General features: G+C 36.8%; 3 protein-coding genes across 11 annotated transcripts in view; 2 read left to right on the top strand and 1 right to left on the bottom strand.

The window, feature by feature from the left end:
- The window catches only part of LOC111468549 (DNA-directed RNA polymerase 3B, chloroplastic), a 12,011-nt gene extending 7,000 nt beyond the window's left edge, over positions 1–5,011 (bottom strand). For both annotated transcript variants that reach the window (XM_023113795.1, XM_023113796.1), the window contains exons 1-7: positions 4,163–5,011; positions 2,682–2,879; positions 2,457–2,590; positions 2,027–2,096; positions 1,317–1,375; positions 1,007–1,124; positions 205–318 (exon numbers count right to left, since the gene is read on the bottom strand). In XM_023113795.1, the coding sequence (XP_022969563.1) occupies positions 205–318; positions 1,007–1,124; positions 1,317–1,375; positions 2,027–2,096; positions 2,457–2,590; positions 2,682–2,879; positions 4,163–4,957 (1,488 nt within the window). In that variant the 5' untranslated portion in view covers positions 4,958–5,011. The remainder of the gene's footprint in view (positions 1–204; positions 319–1,006; positions 1,125–1,316; positions 1,376–2,026; positions 2,097–2,456; positions 2,591–2,681; positions 2,880–4,162) is intronic.
- LOC111468551 overlaps positions 1–10,426 on the top strand; it is a 10,870-nt gene extending 444 nt beyond the window's left edge. Inside the window, exons 2-7 of the mRNA XM_023113798.1 lie at positions 3,343–3,351; positions 6,627–6,651; positions 7,061–7,122; positions 8,934–9,119; positions 9,241–9,280; positions 10,047–10,426. Coding sequence (XP_022969566.1) covers positions 7,120–7,122; positions 8,934–9,119; positions 9,241–9,280; positions 10,047–10,129 — 312 coding nt within the window. The 5' untranslated portion in view covers positions 3,343–3,351; positions 6,627–6,651; positions 7,061–7,119 and the 3' untranslated portion in view covers positions 10,130–10,426. The remainder of the gene's footprint in view (positions 1–3,342; positions 3,352–6,626; positions 6,652–7,060; positions 7,123–8,933; positions 9,120–9,240; positions 9,281–10,046) is intronic.
- Positions 10,427–12,980: 2,554 nt separating this feature from the next.
- Positions 12,981–16,656, top strand: part of LOC111468611 (uncharacterized protein Cbei_0202) — a 10,950-nt gene continuing 7,274 nt past the window's right edge. For all 8 annotated transcript variants that reach the window (XM_023113883.1, XM_023113882.1, XM_023113885.1 and 5 more), the window contains exons 1-8: positions 12,981–13,389; positions 13,485–13,547; positions 13,653–14,087; positions 14,497–14,568; positions 15,029–15,154; positions 15,254–15,466; positions 15,670–15,717; positions 16,132–16,293. In XM_023113883.1, the coding sequence (XP_022969651.1) occupies positions 13,072–13,389; positions 13,485–13,547; positions 13,653–14,087; positions 14,497–14,568; positions 15,029–15,154; positions 15,254–15,466; positions 15,670–15,717; positions 16,132–16,293 (1,437 nt within the window). In that variant the 5' untranslated portion in view covers positions 12,981–13,071. The remainder of the gene's footprint in view (positions 13,390–13,484; positions 13,548–13,652; positions 14,088–14,496; positions 14,569–15,028; positions 15,155–15,253; positions 15,467–15,669; positions 15,718–16,131; positions 16,294–16,656) is intronic.

Raw genomic sequence — 16,656 nt, 5'->3', positions numbered from 1 at the left:
TAAAAAAAAAAAAAAAAAAAAAAAAAACTATTTAATGAACAATATTGATCATCTAATAAGCATAACCATTCATAGGCAAAGAGAATATGAGAAGAGGAAGCATGGCCACTTATGAACGGAAATCCAAGTTAGCATTAAACTGAACAATATCGTCACCGATATCCTATTATACGACGATATTTCAAAAGCAGAACATGAGCTTACGTCTTTGCGATCAACAAGGCCTGCTGTATTGCCACCTTGCTCCCAAATACTCTCCACCACACTAAGTACCCTTCTATTGACCCGCCACTTGGTGCTCCCTAGCATATCCAGAGCCTGTACTTATTTCAGCACATGATCAGATTGACTCAACTACATATATGATAGAAACACAAACAAATCATAAGACAAGGAAAAATTTTAAAATTTGTGATATTTCACATGAAAACTACTAAAGTTTCTTGCCAAATTTAAATAACTGATGTAATTCCGTATGGAAAGAACTTAGTATACTTCCTTCCATATGATTAAATGGGTTCAAGCTCTTGAAGAACCATCCACTAGATTAATTAAATTATATCATTGCAAGCATTTGCTGTATGTACAATTGCGGAATAATTTTATAGCTTGGACCAGAAAAATAAAATTGAAATTCCAAGTCTAGGTTGAAACGTAGCTTCAAATAAGAAATGCACAATAATCATCGTGGGTTGGCCAGTGCCCTAGGGTGTGTAAAAAGGGTGAAGGGGTTATGGGAGATGAGTTCAAACTCCATGGCAGCTACCCATCTAGATATCAAATCTTACGAAATTCCAAACAACTAAATATGGTAAGATTAGACAATTGTCCCATAAGAGTAATCGAGGTGTACGTAAGTCGGTCCAAACACTTGCAAAAGTAAAAAAAAAAAAAATAAATAATAAAAAAAAAAATTAAAATTAAAATTAAAATTAGAAGGAAAGAGGAAATGAATCTAATGCCTAATTTCAAGTTCGTTAAAAAGGGAAACTCAAGCTTTCCAAACCTCAAATACTTTCTGCATCGGTTTCCCTGAAATTTTCTTCAGGGCATCTTGTTGCCTACTTGATCCATGAGTACGCATGACATACGAAGGTAAGAATAAGTGCCCACCCTTATCGTACCTGTAAGATTTTTCCATTACATTTTTGTGATTAGTAGCAAATATAAGACATGGTGCCGCCTACTGTGTTGCCTTAAAGCACTCCATGATCACTTATTAGCCAAATTTAAAGGATCTTTTGATGCAGTAACCAAGGCAAGAAGCCTAAAGAAAATATACAATATAAAGAACATTTATTCAATTTTCTTCATACCCCTTCCATTTTTTAGGAGGAATCAACATAGGGATGTAAGGAATTAGCATATGCTTAGCCTGCATGGAAAGACATAGAATAATAGTTTAGAAGAGAAAATTCAGGGAACAGAAAAAGTTCATTTAATACACAAATTCATAGTCCTATAAGTTTTATCAACATGGAAGAGTTTGCAGTGTAGAGGGGAGTTCTTTATGCAAAAGAAGCAATAATACCACTACAAATGATAGCACAAAATGTGACATTATAATTAACTTTTGCTCTGATGTAGTCGAGGGCTCACTTCTTTACTGCCTAAGTCGTATATTTGATCCAGACATTCTTTTACTCCCATAGAAGCCATAACTGGTATATATATTTTAGTTGACTGTTATTTGACAGTCTATAGAGCATCGGTAATTAACCATCTAGCAAGATGTATTTTTCGCCGTTTTACCATTACTTATAATAAAAATGGGTTGTAAAATTGTCGGTATTTTGTAAAATCAAATGAAGAAGTCAAGCTCATTGACCTGCAAGTCTGCAATCATGTATAAAGCAAAAAATGATAAATGTTGAAGAACATCTGTGTCACTTTATTCTTTTAATTTTCTAAGCTTAATATCTCTATGTAGCTATGAAGAAATCATAACAAGATTCAGGGGACATCTGCTAATATAAGTTAGAAAAAGGAAAGAGATAAATATATATAACAAAAAACGAAAACTTACAGTTCTGTCAAGCCCAGTGAGAACTATGGGATCGCATTCAATAACTCCATAATTCTTCACAATGTTCTTCCTACAACCACCAAAAAAAAAATGCAGAAGCATGACAAGCTGTTCCAGAAAAGCTAGTATGTAAAGAGTTGGGTACTTGATCCTGTCAAATAGCGGTCATCTCTTAACTTGACATTTAAACTCCAATCATCAACCATCCACCCAGCTCACCAATCCGGAAAGGGGGAAAAAGGAAAAGAACCCCAAAGAAGGATAACGACAAGTACCAGCACCAAATACCCCCGACTCATTTCTCTAAAACATTACCTACTGAGCATAACCCAATGATCATATCTGTGGAGGTTGGTTAAATGAACCCTACTTGGTGACTTGGCTGTCAGCCAGTAAGAAATTGAAAATGGACAGGCAAAATAAAACTCACCCTGGAGTTTTTGCAACAGGTTTAAATTTATGCCAAAATGCAGGTCGAATATCAGGTGGACTGTCAGCTGACTGGGTAACTGGAGGTTGGATGAAAGCTGATTCAATTAACAATTCTATGAGACGACTTCCTAGCTGCAAAGTTTAATCAGGTACAGAAATGTCTTAAATGTGGTATTTGATTGATTTATGTCGAAACATACAAGATACGGTGGACGCCACAAACCTTCGCCTGGGTGTCTCGACCCCAATCCTTAAACTCTTCTTTTTTCAGCAACTTTTGCACCTCTTTCAGTCTTCTTCTCCTAATTAGACTATTAACTCGTTTCCTCAATAGCTCTTTCTCCTGGTTCGAACACTGAGCATCAGCTGGAACCTTAGTTCTCTGATTACTCCTAGCCTTCAGAAAGCTTTGAATTCTAACCTGGGTTAAATTTGAGAGGAGTCAAGCCCCTTGCACAATTACTTAATGTTAATGGCTTAGGAAGGAACGGAACAACAATTTTCGTTCAATAACTCATTAATAAAGCAAAAGTCAAGTTAACAGTAATTTAAACTCAAAAACTCTTGTTCGGTAACATGTTTTTTTTTCTTATTATTATTACATTGTTTGGTAACATGTTAAATCCACTTTAGATACACTTAGAAATATAAGATGGTCAAATTAGAGAAAATAAAATATATTAATCGGTATGCAACGAATTAGAACCTATATCAATATCCAGGGACTTCATTATTAAAACACTGTGGTTGAAAACATCCGCGGTCTGCTCATATTTGGCATGATGAATAAAATAAGTAGGCAAACAGAACTCTACAAAGATCATGCTCAACCCCTTTTGAAATCCATAAGATTAGAATAGAGAGGTTGTGAGATCCCACATAAGTTGGAGAGGGTAATGAAGCATTATTTATAAGGGTGTGGAAACCTCGCCCTAGCAGACGCGTTTTAAAACTTCAAGAGAAGCTCGGAAGGGAAAGCCCAAAGAGGACAATATCTGCTAGGGCTGTTACAGTGGCTTGGGCTGTTACAAATGGTATCAGAACCAGACATCAGGCGGTGTGCCAGCGAGAAGGCTAAGCCCCAAAGAGGGGTGGACACCAGACGGTGTGCCAACGAGAATGCTGAACCCTGAAGGGGGGTGAACACCAGACGGTGTGCTAGCGAGGACGCTGGCCCCAAAAGGGGGTGGATTGAGAGGTCCCACATCGATTGGAGAAGGGAACGAGTGCCAGCAAGGACGCTGGGCCCCAAAGAGGGGTGGATTGTGAGATCCCACATCGGTTGGAGAGGGGAACAAAGCATTGGAAACCTCTCCCTAACATGTTTTAAAACCTTGAGGGGAAGCCCGAAAGGGAAAGTCCAAAGAGGATAATATATGCTAGCGGTGGGCTTGAGCTATTACAGAGGCATTTTCAAAATATGGTACGAACAGAAAAAGCAGACGAAAATTTTATAACAACCACTCTTAAACTACCGAACCACCCTCTTAAAGTTTGTGAAACTGTTGCAAGTAAACTTACTCTTATGAGTCCATTCTGGTTGAATTTATCAGCAAAATGTACCAAGTCTGAGGTATAATTGCTACTGTACACTAGTTTAGAAATGTCCCAAATGACTTCAAGCATAACAATTTCATAAGTTTTATGTGTAATTACTCAAGAAAATTCGAGCTTAAGAGAAAGCATAAGATCTTCAATGCTCACCTCCTGTTCAATAGCAGAACCAATCTGAACCGCAGCCTGAACGACAAGAACACAGCCATCCTGCTGCGCCACCATCAACAATCCCATCATCTTATACATCACAATAACTGCCATCTTCTCTGCAGACAATAGCTCTATATGAGGCGCAAATGCCGCCTTCTGCTTCTTACTCCGCTGCGTTTTTTGCTCCTTCTCTATAGCCTGCTTCAATGGCTCAAACCAACCCAAGAACAAAGACTTCACATAAGGCAAATTCGGAGCCAATTTCTTTTCGCACATTTCTCTTTCTAATTCCTTATACTCCTCAACCGTCTTCTCCCAGGCTTCAGTCTCCGCCTTAAGCTGCCTCCTCCTCAACAAATTATACTTCCTCTTCTCAATTTCCCTAAATTCTAACTTCACTCCCTTCTGCAAGCTTTTGTAAAGCCCTTTCAGGAACAAGGAAGCTATCCATGGCGGATCTCGGATGAAGATTCTTTGGCAAGGTTCCCCTGGAGTAATCTGGTGAATTTCGCTCTTGGATATCTGCAAATTCATCGAATTATCGAGGGCTTCTGTGAAATTTTCCTGAACTGAATCGGCTGGAGGTTGAAGACGTAATGGCTCGGCAGTGGAATCGAAGTTTATGGGGAAAGAAACGGAAGAAATATGGGAATTAGAGAGGGAATTGAAGGTTGAGGTGAATGATAAATGGGTTTTTCTTTGGCATTTGCATCGTTTGGAGGGTTCCCTCCATGCATTGCCGCCATAGATGAGAGCTTGATGAGTTGGGAAGAAGGAGGCTGTCGAATGCATTTTGTTGAAGATAAAATTACGGAATTGAAGAAGAGACAACACCGAGTACTCGAGGAAGAACCGATAAAACCCCACTTAAACCCCTCGTTCACGGTTGACTATTATTATTATTATTATTATTATTTCATGGGATAGTTGTGTTTTATCGAGTTTATCTTGCTAGTCTCGTACAATAACTCATAAGTAGTGCGCAAGTTTTCCTATTCATTCTAAAGGATAGTAAAGTTCAATAGATCAAGTTAGTAGCCAATTCGATATTTGAATTGTTGTCAAAATGACGTTGAGATTAAGTGAGGGAGTGTGTCATAATCCACGATGCGATAGTATTTCCGAGTAGGTCATTAAGAACGAAGACTAGTTTAAATAGGGGAGAGTATTACACCCATCTTATGAAGAAAGTAGCATATGATTTCCATACGCATGCTGACAAGGTGACAACCATCGAGTAGTACCCATTCGATCACTTGAAGATTGAAATAGATAAGTGTTCATGATGTGAATAAGGAGGACGGTGCATCATCCAACACACCAAGAAGAGCGTGCATTAAAGCCAAGCTAAGACATTAGTAAGGTTGAGAGAACGAGGCGACACGAGTATCAAAGACAAGTTTGAAGAAGGCAGGGTAGGCCCCTGGACCATAACCTCAAAGGTTGAAGTTTCGATATAAATTTCAGCATGCGACTCTAGAGTTAAGTCAACCTATATGAAAGCTCATAAAATTTGGTATCAATCGGACACCTAAGAGACGATCCATGAGACTGTATGACCACTCGTCAAAATCACGTATACTCTAGAAAGATAAAAAATACTTTAGAAGGTATTATAAAGGGAGACATGGTGTCAGCTCTCCACCACCCTAGACCTTGCGCTACCCTATGACACCTACATGTATCGCAGTGTAAGCGAGCGAGACAATAGTCACGGGTGACTTCTTTTGAAATGGGTCTTTCAAGGACAATGTTGGATGGTAGGGTGTGCCAACATTGCATGTCCGCCATGTGTCGAAAGTTAGTATATGCACCCATTATCCGGTACAAAATTCGTAAATGACTTAGCATGGATATGAGAAGGTCCATGTCTGGATAGAATTTAGATGGATGAATGTTCGGGAGGCCTCAATAATAAGAACGATATATAGGTCCATTCTCGATAGACATAAAAGGTTTAATTTTAAATAGATTGAAACCATCACAAAATAAAATTATTTTTTTAATTAAAAAAAAAAGGAGAAATAAAAATGGAATCAGAATATACCAATTATCCACTAATATCTAAAATATACTGCTAATCAAATCTTAAGATAAAATATACTACAAACAACTCCAAAAAAAAATAAAGAATAAATATTAATTTATTAGAAATATTTAAATACTCCCTAACTCATTATTAAAATTAAATAATATTTAGACGAAAATATTAGATAAGAAAATTAATACAGCAATAATAAAAATAATATTTTTTATTTAAAAAATAGGTATTAAATTAGATATTTTGAAAATTATAGAAATTATTAAATTTTTTTATGGGTAAAAATAAAACATAAGATGTTACGCCGAACCACTGCGGGATTAGTCCAACCGAGTTTCCAAACACCACCAAAAAAAAATTGTGCAAACCGCTTGCCTTCATTCCTTTTCATCTCATCGCGACTGAACTCTCTCTCTCAAGCAAGAGATTTCTCGCGGATTTCCAGGTTAGAATTCGAAGCAATCGAGTCCCAAATCAACAATCAAAGTTCCGAGAATTCGCATATTTCATTTTTTTTTTCTGGAAGCAAAATAGTTGATTCTCTTTTGTGAGAACTGTATGATTAGTTAGCGTATAATCGATTTTAGGAAGTTTCATTTGTATCACCCATACTTCGATGAATTTCCGAACTGTGAAATTCAAGATTATGTGGAGAATTGATGAACGTTGTTTGTGAATGAGCGGAGTTCAAGTTCTGTATTGATTTGTTACTGGCATTATGTTATTTAGACTGTTAATTTTCTCATAGATCATACGAGTAGTTTGTAACTTCAGGACAAAATGATAATCTGTCATAGATGTTTTCTTATAAAATTTTCCATGTGATGAGTTGGATGCATGTTTGTGAGTTTCAGACTGCGGCGGTGGAGGCTGGATTTTTTTGAAGTGTTGATCCATTATTTATTGTTTCAAGATGGTGAGTAGTTCATATCTCTCTCTATCTTTGTCTGAATATAAGCGATTCATACCTTAACCTCGCTACAATGCTTTTATTGTAATTTCTCTGGATTAACTAGTTTACAAGCACGGAAAACTCAAAGAAGGCCTGTCATAAAATTTGTGTTTTCATCTGAAGTATACTTTTTTTTCTGGAGCCTGTGCTGAATAATTTTCAGTTACTACTATCTTGTTGAATTTACCTTCTAATTACGTACTACTGTTTCCATATATTCTTTATTATCTATGTAATTCTCTGTTTGTTCTAAACTATGTCATAAATTCAAGGTGAAATTATTTGCCTATTAAACAGTAGAACAAAGGCTTTTAACACTTGGTTCAAGAGTGGCCAGTTTGATAGTCGAATGAGAAACTTACTGTCGGCAATGTACAGGGTCATGTGGTGGAGATCATCTGTTATAATGTTTCTAGTAAGTCGGTGGCGAATATACTTAAGTCAGTATGAGGGTGGAAATTCTTTCAAAGCAGGATTCATTTTACTCCAGTTAACCAGGAGTTCAATTTTCTTGAAAGATCAAACATTCTGAACTTTCTTTAATGAGAAGTACAGGCCTTTTTGTGATCATATACAGTTCAAAGCTTCTAGTTGTAGTGCTTTATGCAGTGATCTTTGCTATCACTCAACTTCTTTGATCAATTTAGACCCAGTGTGTTTTTTTGTTAGTAACCACGAATCTCCTATTGATATTGTTCACTCTGAGCATAAACTCTCATGGTTTTGCTTTTGATTTCCCCAAAAGGGCTCATACCAATAGAGATGTATTCCTTACTTATAAACCCACGATCATCCCCTTAATTAGTGAATGTGGGACTCCCTCTCAATAATCTTCAACAATTTTCCCTTCGAACAAAGTATACCATAGAGCCTCCCTTGAGGCCTATGGAGCCCTCGAATAGCCTCCCCTTAATTGAGGCTCGACTCCTTCTCTAGAGCCCTCGAACAAAGTACACCTTTTGTTCGACACTCGAGTCACTTTTGACTACACCTTCGAGGCTCACAACTTCTTTGTTCGACCCTTGAGGATTCTATTGACATGACTAAGTTAAGGGCATGACTTTGATACCTGTTAGGAACAACAAATCAACATAATGGTATGGTATTGTCCACTCTAAGTATATGACTTTGATTTTGGTTTCTCCAAAAGGCCTCATACCAATAGAGATGTATTCCTTACTTATAAGCCCATGATCATCCCCTAATGTGAGACACCCTCCCAACAATCCTCAACATTTTATAATCTCCTTTGGCAAGAGAACTCTCGTCTCCCTGGCCTTTGGTTTGTTTGATTAAATGCTGTGAAATCAAATCTTGTCTCAACAAACCTAAAAAGGATATTAATTGGCAACACTTTTTTCTGACAGATATTCTATTTCTCAAATTGGTTTCTTTGGTTTGTCTCTTCTCTTGGCTTTGACACATTTATATTTTCTCTCACTTCATTCTTCTTCATCTGTTGAGTTATGGGGTCAGTTCTACGTTTGTTTGCATTTGGTAAGCTTTGTGCTTGTTATTTTATTTGTTCATTAGTTTTTATTGCATCATATCAAACCAAAATAAGTAAATCTGGTTCTCTCTGTCTCTCTCTTTTTTTTTAATAAGATACAGAAAGGATGTTATAAACCACCAAAAAAAAGGACAGCCTGCTCGTTCACTTTTTGTAAAAATTTATACACACCATATGGACCTGAGTACTAACAATTTCAATTGATTCACAATTTCCAATTGACTGTGACTATTCAGTATGTTTGTTATGCCATATTTATGTATAGGCCATGTATATCCGAATCAAGCGCCATAAGACAACCTACTTTATCCAGTGCGATCCAATTGAGACAACTTTAAACATCAAGCAAAAATTAGAGTCCCTTATTGATCAGCCAATTGTTGATCAGCGCTTGATCTTGGTGGGAAGCGGGGAAGTATTGGAGGATTCAAAGACACTGGCTGATCAGAAGGTATGCCTCAAATTCATAGATTTACTACATTTGGTCATCAAGCATCGGATATTCTGGAAATATTAAGGTGAAGACAATACGACAGCTGCGGCTCTAACTAATATTTGCTATGTATTTCCAGGTTGAAAATGATGCAGTTGTGGCTCTAACGTTGCGAAAAGGTTTTCTTCTACCCACCCCAACATTTTTTTTTTGTGAACTTACACGTTTTCTGCTTAGGGACTGAATTATTTGAGGGTGGATTTTTTCATAGTTATGCTCAAATTACAGGTCTCAGTCTTTGAACTTTTAAGCTTATGTCTTAATTAGTCATTCAACTTTCAATAGGTTACTGAACTTCAAAAGTATCGAATAAATCTCTAAATTTTCAATTTTGCATTTAATAAGTTCCATCCCAACAATTTTGTGAACTTCTGACAAACTTCTGACGTGTTTTTAAAAGTATATTTTCTGATTAGGGACTGAATTAGTTGTGAGCGTAGACTTTTTCATAGTTATGATCTTGCTTAAATTTCAGGTTTTAGTTTTTGAACAACCTTCCATTTTATGTCTAATAGGTTGCTGAACTTGAAAAGTGTCGTTTTCCTCAAACTTTCAATTTTGTGTTAGTAAGCTTGAAAATTTTAGAACATCTTGATTAAGTCAAAGAACTATTAGATACAAAATTAGAACTATTAGATACAAAATTAAAAATTTAGTGACCTATTAGAAAAATTGAAAATTTTAGAAAATTTTAGAATGTATTAGGCGTTCTTTAAATCTCAATGAATTATCATACACAAAATTGAAAGTGATTGATCTACATTAGCTCATAGACTAAATAGACATAAATATGAAACTTATGATTTTCTTTGTTGGATTTGGATTTAAAATATGGAACTCTGTCTCATCACACATTTTCTTGATCACTTTCCCTTCTTTGTGTAGATGATAATGAGTTCGAGGAGATCGACATTGTCAGTACAAACGATTTCTACCAATCTCGTGAAGCCGATTCTGGGAATTGGTAAGGGCCGAAAGTTTTCTTCTACTATGTGTGGTAGTTTATGATGTTCAGCCATCAAGCTTGTGGTGTATTATTGAAATAACTGTTCTATCAGTTGGATGGAATTGAAAATGATGCATAAGAAAGTAGACTTTATGCAGGATTAGATATCGTAACTCCATGCATTCTCTTTGTTATCCCCCAAAAGTTGCATTGGTGATTGAATTCATTCATGCATTGCTACAAGTTCTATAATATATGAGTTGAGAATTTTGTTAGGACCTTTTTAATTTCCTTTACACTATATGAATGTGGTTTTTAATTGCCTCTCTTTCTTATTCATATCATCTACAATGTGGTGATGGTTTCAAAATACTAAAATAAATGTGAGTTTTGATGTTTTTGTTAGGAATCACGACTCTCCACCATGGTATGATATTGTCCACTTTGAGCATAACCCCTCATGGTTTTGCTTTGGGCTTCCCCAAAAGGCCTCGTACCAATGGAGATAGTATTCCTCACTTGTAAACTCATGATCTTCCACTAAATTAACCAATGTGGGACTCACTCCCAATAATCCTCAACAATCCAACAATCCAACAATCCTCCCCTCGAATAAAGTACACACTATAAGCCTCAGGGGAGGCTTATGGAGCTCTCGAATAGTCTTCCCTTAATCGAGGCTCGACTCCTTTCTCTGGAGCCTTCGAACAAAGTACACCATTTGTTTGACACTTTAGTCACTTTTGACTACACCTTCGAGGCTCACAATTCTTTGTTCGATATTTGAGGATTCTATTGACATGGTTAAGTTTAAGGCATGACTTTGATATCATGTTAGGAATCACGACTCTTCACAATGGTATGATATTGTCACTTTGAGCATAAGCTCTCATGGCTTTACTTTGGGCTTCCCAAAAGGTCTCATACCAATGGAGATAGTATTCATCACTTATAAACTCATGATCTTCCACTAAATTAACCGAGCTGCGACTCACTCCCAACAATCCTCAACAATCCAACCGTTTTTAATAGATCATGTTTTGCATGATATTTAAATCATAATCTTATTAGGTCTGTTTTACAAGGTTATTGAAAATTTTGTTGGTTGGTTGGTTTGTTTTTTTTTTTTTTTTTTTTTCACGTTTTTCATTTTTATTTTAAAAAAATATTCGAATGCGTAGTCTATGTTCGAAAAAGCAAAGTTATTTAAGAAAAAAAAATGTTTTAAATGTTGATAGTACATTATAAAAAATAAAAAAAAAAATCAAATCAAATAGCAATGTTTTTTAGGGAGTGAGTGCCCGATTGAGTTTCCTCCAAGGCGAAGCCTCTTATTTTACGTTCTCCCAATAGGGCGAGAAGGGAACCCTCCCTAAGGTATCCCTTCTCCAGCGACCACGGAGAAGAGTCCCTTCTAATAGATGAAAGACCAAGCAAAGCTCGAGTGAAATTTCAAATGATGGGAGACTCGGTTTCACGATTAGAGATAACCTTATAATCTGCTAATAAGTCATTTTTAAGTTAAATGATACGCTTAATTTTTGAACTTTCAAATTTATGTCTATTTGATATTTGAACTTTAAAACGAGTTTAACTTTAAAAGAACATCACGTAATTCCTCATGGCACTTAAAGTTTAAGTTTTGTAAAATAACGACCTGAATTAATGGAGGGAGTCTAATTTTCTTTTATGGGAGTTTAATTAAATGATTAGATATATGTCAAGAATAAGAAGAATTTCATCCTAACGTCCTAATAAAATGTTGGGTGAAAGTAGTTTTTTTTTTTTTTTACCCGATTAGTTATTTACATGGTAATTTTTTAGTATTTGGTATTCAATCTAAATTACGCGGTGTCAAGTACTTTTGGGCGTGCGACATGAGCCTTGTTGAGCACTGAATGTGGCGATGTTGCCTTCTAACTTGGGCTGGCATTAGGATGGTTGATGATTGGTATGACGATGAAACATACAAGGTGGGGTGGAGCAGAGCTGGGTATCACAATTGCACTTTGATAGCAGCGAACTTGCGATTATGCGGCATGCACTTCTCAACAACAAGTGAGTTAAGTCTATTCATTCTCGCATCACCTGCGGCCAAACAATGTATGCTCGAGCCTCTAACCCCAGTTCAAGAAGAAAGTTTTAGAAAGCGGGGGCAGAGAGATTTCAAAACAGAATTTTGCAACAACAACGGTTTACTACATATAACTATCGGGTAGGGAGAAGTTGACAACTGATCATATCCCTTTATAATACATTTTGGGGCATTTTAGCCCTTGTAGGTGTAGACATGATTTTGGTGAACGGTCATACATCCTCATACTGACCCAATATGAAATGGTAAAGACCTATCTAGGATAAAAGCATGTAATAGGGGTTTGGAACCCATGGACAACATGTCCTGGACAAGCAAGACTGGGACATCTGTCATGCGCCCATTGACAACACGCCTTGGACATGCATGACCGTGACACTGGGTGCTTTTGAGTGTGCGGCATGAACCTTGTTGAGTGTGGGACTTTGTGGTGATGTCTTCCATCCTTCGGCCAACCCTATGTTTTGGAGGCGGCCTGAAGAATAAATTCCATAAATTTAAGTATGAGTTCTTTAAATACAAATTAAAATGCATATCTATTTTGAAGCTCAGCTTTGCACGGTAGAAAATGACTCCAATATCTTCTATAATTTTTATTGACAAGTTCATCATAGCTTAAATATAAGTGACTAAAATTTATTGTAATTTATTGGCCGGGAAGAATAAAAATATATAAACAACAAATTTTGTATATTAGCACGAAAAAATAAAAAAAATAATAAATAATAAATAATAAAAAAATAAACTAACAAGTGCTAACGGATTGAGTTTTTCTCAGTGTTATGTATGTCCATCCGAATTCCAAATTCTGAAGGTGCAATCTGCTGCCTTCGTTCTTCTTGGGCTACAGCTACTTCACTCACTACGCCATGGCCCTTCTTCCCTTCAAGCTCGCTCTCGGATGCCCTAACTCTTCACTCTTCTCTGCAACTCCCAGGCTCATGTCTCCTCGTCTTCCACCATTCCGTGTCTCCTGCGCTAAACGCACCGGCAAGAAGAAGTATCCATCGGAGAAGAAGAAGCTCAAGTTGAAACACAAAGAAGTCCTCACGACCGTCGAGAACAAGTTCGAAGGCATTTGGAGGCTCTTCAAGCTCGGAGTTTCTGTAGAGAAGGATCCTGGCAAGGATTTTCATGGACTCTCGGATGCTCTGATGCAAGAGATTGCTAAAGTCCTCGAGTTCCCGGTAATTTTGACAGCTTCGTTGATAATCCGAAATTGTGTGGTTATATATTGGAAAACACTGCGAGTCAATTTTCTTTTTGTTTCCTTGTTTTCCAGGTTGCTTCGTTGCTGCCACGGGAAGCTTTCTCGGTTATTCGTAAATCCTTTGACGCTAGAAAGGTATGTTTATCATTTATTTAATGCCTGTTGTTTAGATGGAATAGTTGATTATCGAGGAGTTGCTGGGTTCTTCTGTTTTGCTAATTGCCTCACCGATGCTTCCAGATGTTGAAAGAACCAAAGTTCGTTTATACTGTGGACATGGATGTAAATAATTTACTGATTCTAGAACCTCGTGCTCGGGATTTCATTTCGGACTTGGAGCCTAAAGTTGGATTGATAGAACATATTGTAAAAGAAAAGGTTTCCAATGATGTAATCAGTATCGTTCATGATCTCAAAAGCAATCACGAACTAGTGGAAGAAAGTGGGCTTAACGGTCACTCTGGTCCTTACATGCGTTTGCCAAGTAGTAAACCAAAAATTGCTGTTGTTGGCAGTGGGCCATCGGGCCTTTTCGCCGCTCTTGTCCTTGCAGAGTTTGGAGCTGATGTTACCTTGATTGAAAGAGGTCAACCAGTTGAACAAAGAGGGCGTGATATTGGTGCATTGGTAGCTCGTCGGATTCTGGAACTGGATAGTAATTTTTGCTTTGGGGAGGTGATTAATTTTGCTTATTTTATCACCATTTCCACTGTCTTGTTTGGTTATAAGTTATGTATGCATCACATTATTGCTTTATCCTCATTTCTTGCTTTCAACCAATGCTATTTTCTCCTAAACAAAAATATAATGAACTGTATGATAGTCAATGATGATTTTATCCAAACAAAACGTCTATGATTGAGCTTCACTGTTGTGTGAATGTCAGTTTATTTCCTTATTTATTTTTGTTTTTCTTGACTAGACCTATATGCACAGTCAATTGGGCATCTTTTATGTTTTTCTCACTGGCATACTGTTGTATGGTCATTTTATGGTCTTCCTTTTTTCATCAAAGATATCATGATGCTTGGCTCTTCAGTTTTTTTATCTTTTAAGTCATTCATTTAGAACTTATGCATGGCAGGGTGGTGCAGGTACCTGGAGTGATGGGAAATTGGTCACTAGAATTGGTAGAAACAGTGGCAGCGTGCAAGCGGTTAGACTTTTCCCCCTTGTAAATCCACTAGTTTTTTAATATTAGTGTCATAAAATTAGTTGTGCTTTTATAATAAGGGACCTAAATCTTTGAATGCCATCATGGAGTTTCTCCATGGTGCCTGTTCTCTGTTACAATTCTTACTTCCTTTGTCAGTTGGGTAGAAAAACAAGGAATTTGATATGAGTTTTCCCTATAAATGTTGAAATAAGAATCGCAGATAGCAGCACTATCGCTGTTCCATTCTGCATATCTTCTACCCTTGTATTTATTTATTCAAATTTCCATGCCCTTTGCATGACTTCAACCTATTTTCTTATTTTTGAACTTCATGTCATCTCAAATCAACACCATAAAAAGATAGCCTGCTTTCTCACCTCATTTTGCAATGTATTGCAATGATATTATCTGCTTTATCTATGATATCGCTGGACAACTGAATTTTATGTTTTCTTTCTAGGTTATGAAATCATTAGTTCATTTTGGGGCCCCAGAGAATATCTTACTTAGTGGAAAGCCTCACCTTGGAACAGACAGGTTGGTTCCATTACTTAGGAACATTCGGCAACACTTAGAAACGTTGGGTGTGAGTATCTACCTTATTTCCATCCTTGTAAGATTAAATATTTTCTGATAGTTCCACGTTTGTTCAGTTTTTCCCTTAATTTTTATGACTTGATTCTAGGCCACTGTCAAGTTCGGGACTAGGGTTGATGATCTAATTCAAGAGAGCGGACATGTGGTGGGCGTTAAAGTTTCTGATTCAAGAGACAAGTTAAAGCTCAACAACCAGAAGCTTGAATTTGATGCCACTGTCCTAGCTGTTGGCCATTCTGCACGTGATGTATATCAAATGCTTATGTCTCATAACATTCCCGTGGTTCCCAAGGAGTTCGCCGTTAGTTCTTTTATTGGTCTCTCTTGTTTTGTGGATAACTTGGCTTCTTGCATCTATGCATGCTTTCTTTGAACCAAAAAAATGTGGATGCTAAAATACTGCTGGGAGTATACATACCTGGATTCATTTTGTTGTGCTTGATTTATTGTCGGTTTACTCCTCTTTTATGAATTCTCACATTGTTGTCCTCCATGCCTGAATAGGTTGGCTTAAGGATCGAGCATCCTCAAGCATTAATAAACAGCATACAGGTTGGTTTTATTGATTTGTTTCTAATCGATTGCCTTTTACTATATTTTCCAACTAAAAAGAATCAAGAAAGAATCCAAAACTTCCAAAAATTTTGTTCGATGCATTCCAATCAAACAATTATGGTGATGTACATCTTCATGGAAGCATGCATACAAATTGAGTCAGTTTTTTTTTTAATTTTTTAATTTTTTTAATTTTTAATTTTTTATAAATAAAAGTCAACAAAACTCTGCAACTATTCTAATACTCAGTTGATTTTTATTCCAAAATTTTCTTTCTTAACTACTTTTTTTTGGTGGGGGACGCGAAAAGTAAACTTTGCTGTTATCCATTTTCCCGGATGTGTTATTTTCCATTACATATATGTTTCACCTTGTTTGAAGATTTAAACCTGATCATATATTAAAATGCAGTATTCTGGATTGGCCAATGAGGTAGAGAAAGGACGTGGGAAAGTACCGGTGGCAGATTACAAAGTTGCCAAGTATGTTAACATAGACACGGAGGATCCATCCTCCAATTCTGTTGCAGCAAGTCGCAGTTGCTATTCATTTTGTATGTGTCCTGGTGGCCAGGTAGGTTTCTCAATTGATTGCCATGACCAAGAATGCATATTTTAAAGACTGGCTTTAGGTTGGGAGCTCATCTGGTATCTAATTACTGTTGGGAGCTCGTCTGGTATCTGATTACTGTTGAGGATTGTTGGGAGGGAGTCCCACATTGGCCCATTTAAAGAATGGTCATGGGTTCATAGGAATACATAAATAAGGAATACATGTCCATTGGTATGAGGCCTTTTGGGAAAGACCAAAGCAAAGCCATGAGAGCTTACTATTGTGGGGAGTCGTGATTCCTAACAATTATACCATAATTGAATGATTTGGCATTCATCGGTGTGCAGTTATGCAAAAAAAAAAAAAAAAAAAAAAAAAAATTTT

The sequence above is a fragment of the Cucurbita maxima genome, unplaced genomic scaffold, assembly GCF_002738345.1.
Source record: "Cucurbita maxima cultivar Rimu unplaced genomic scaffold, Cmax_1.0 Cma_Scf00037, whole genome shotgun sequence".
Taxonomy (NCBI): Eukaryota; Viridiplantae; Streptophyta; class Magnoliopsida; order Cucurbitales; family Cucurbitaceae; genus Cucurbita; species Cucurbita maxima.
Note: the sequence above shows the minus strand (reverse complement) of the source record. Positions and strands in the feature narration are given on the sequence as shown.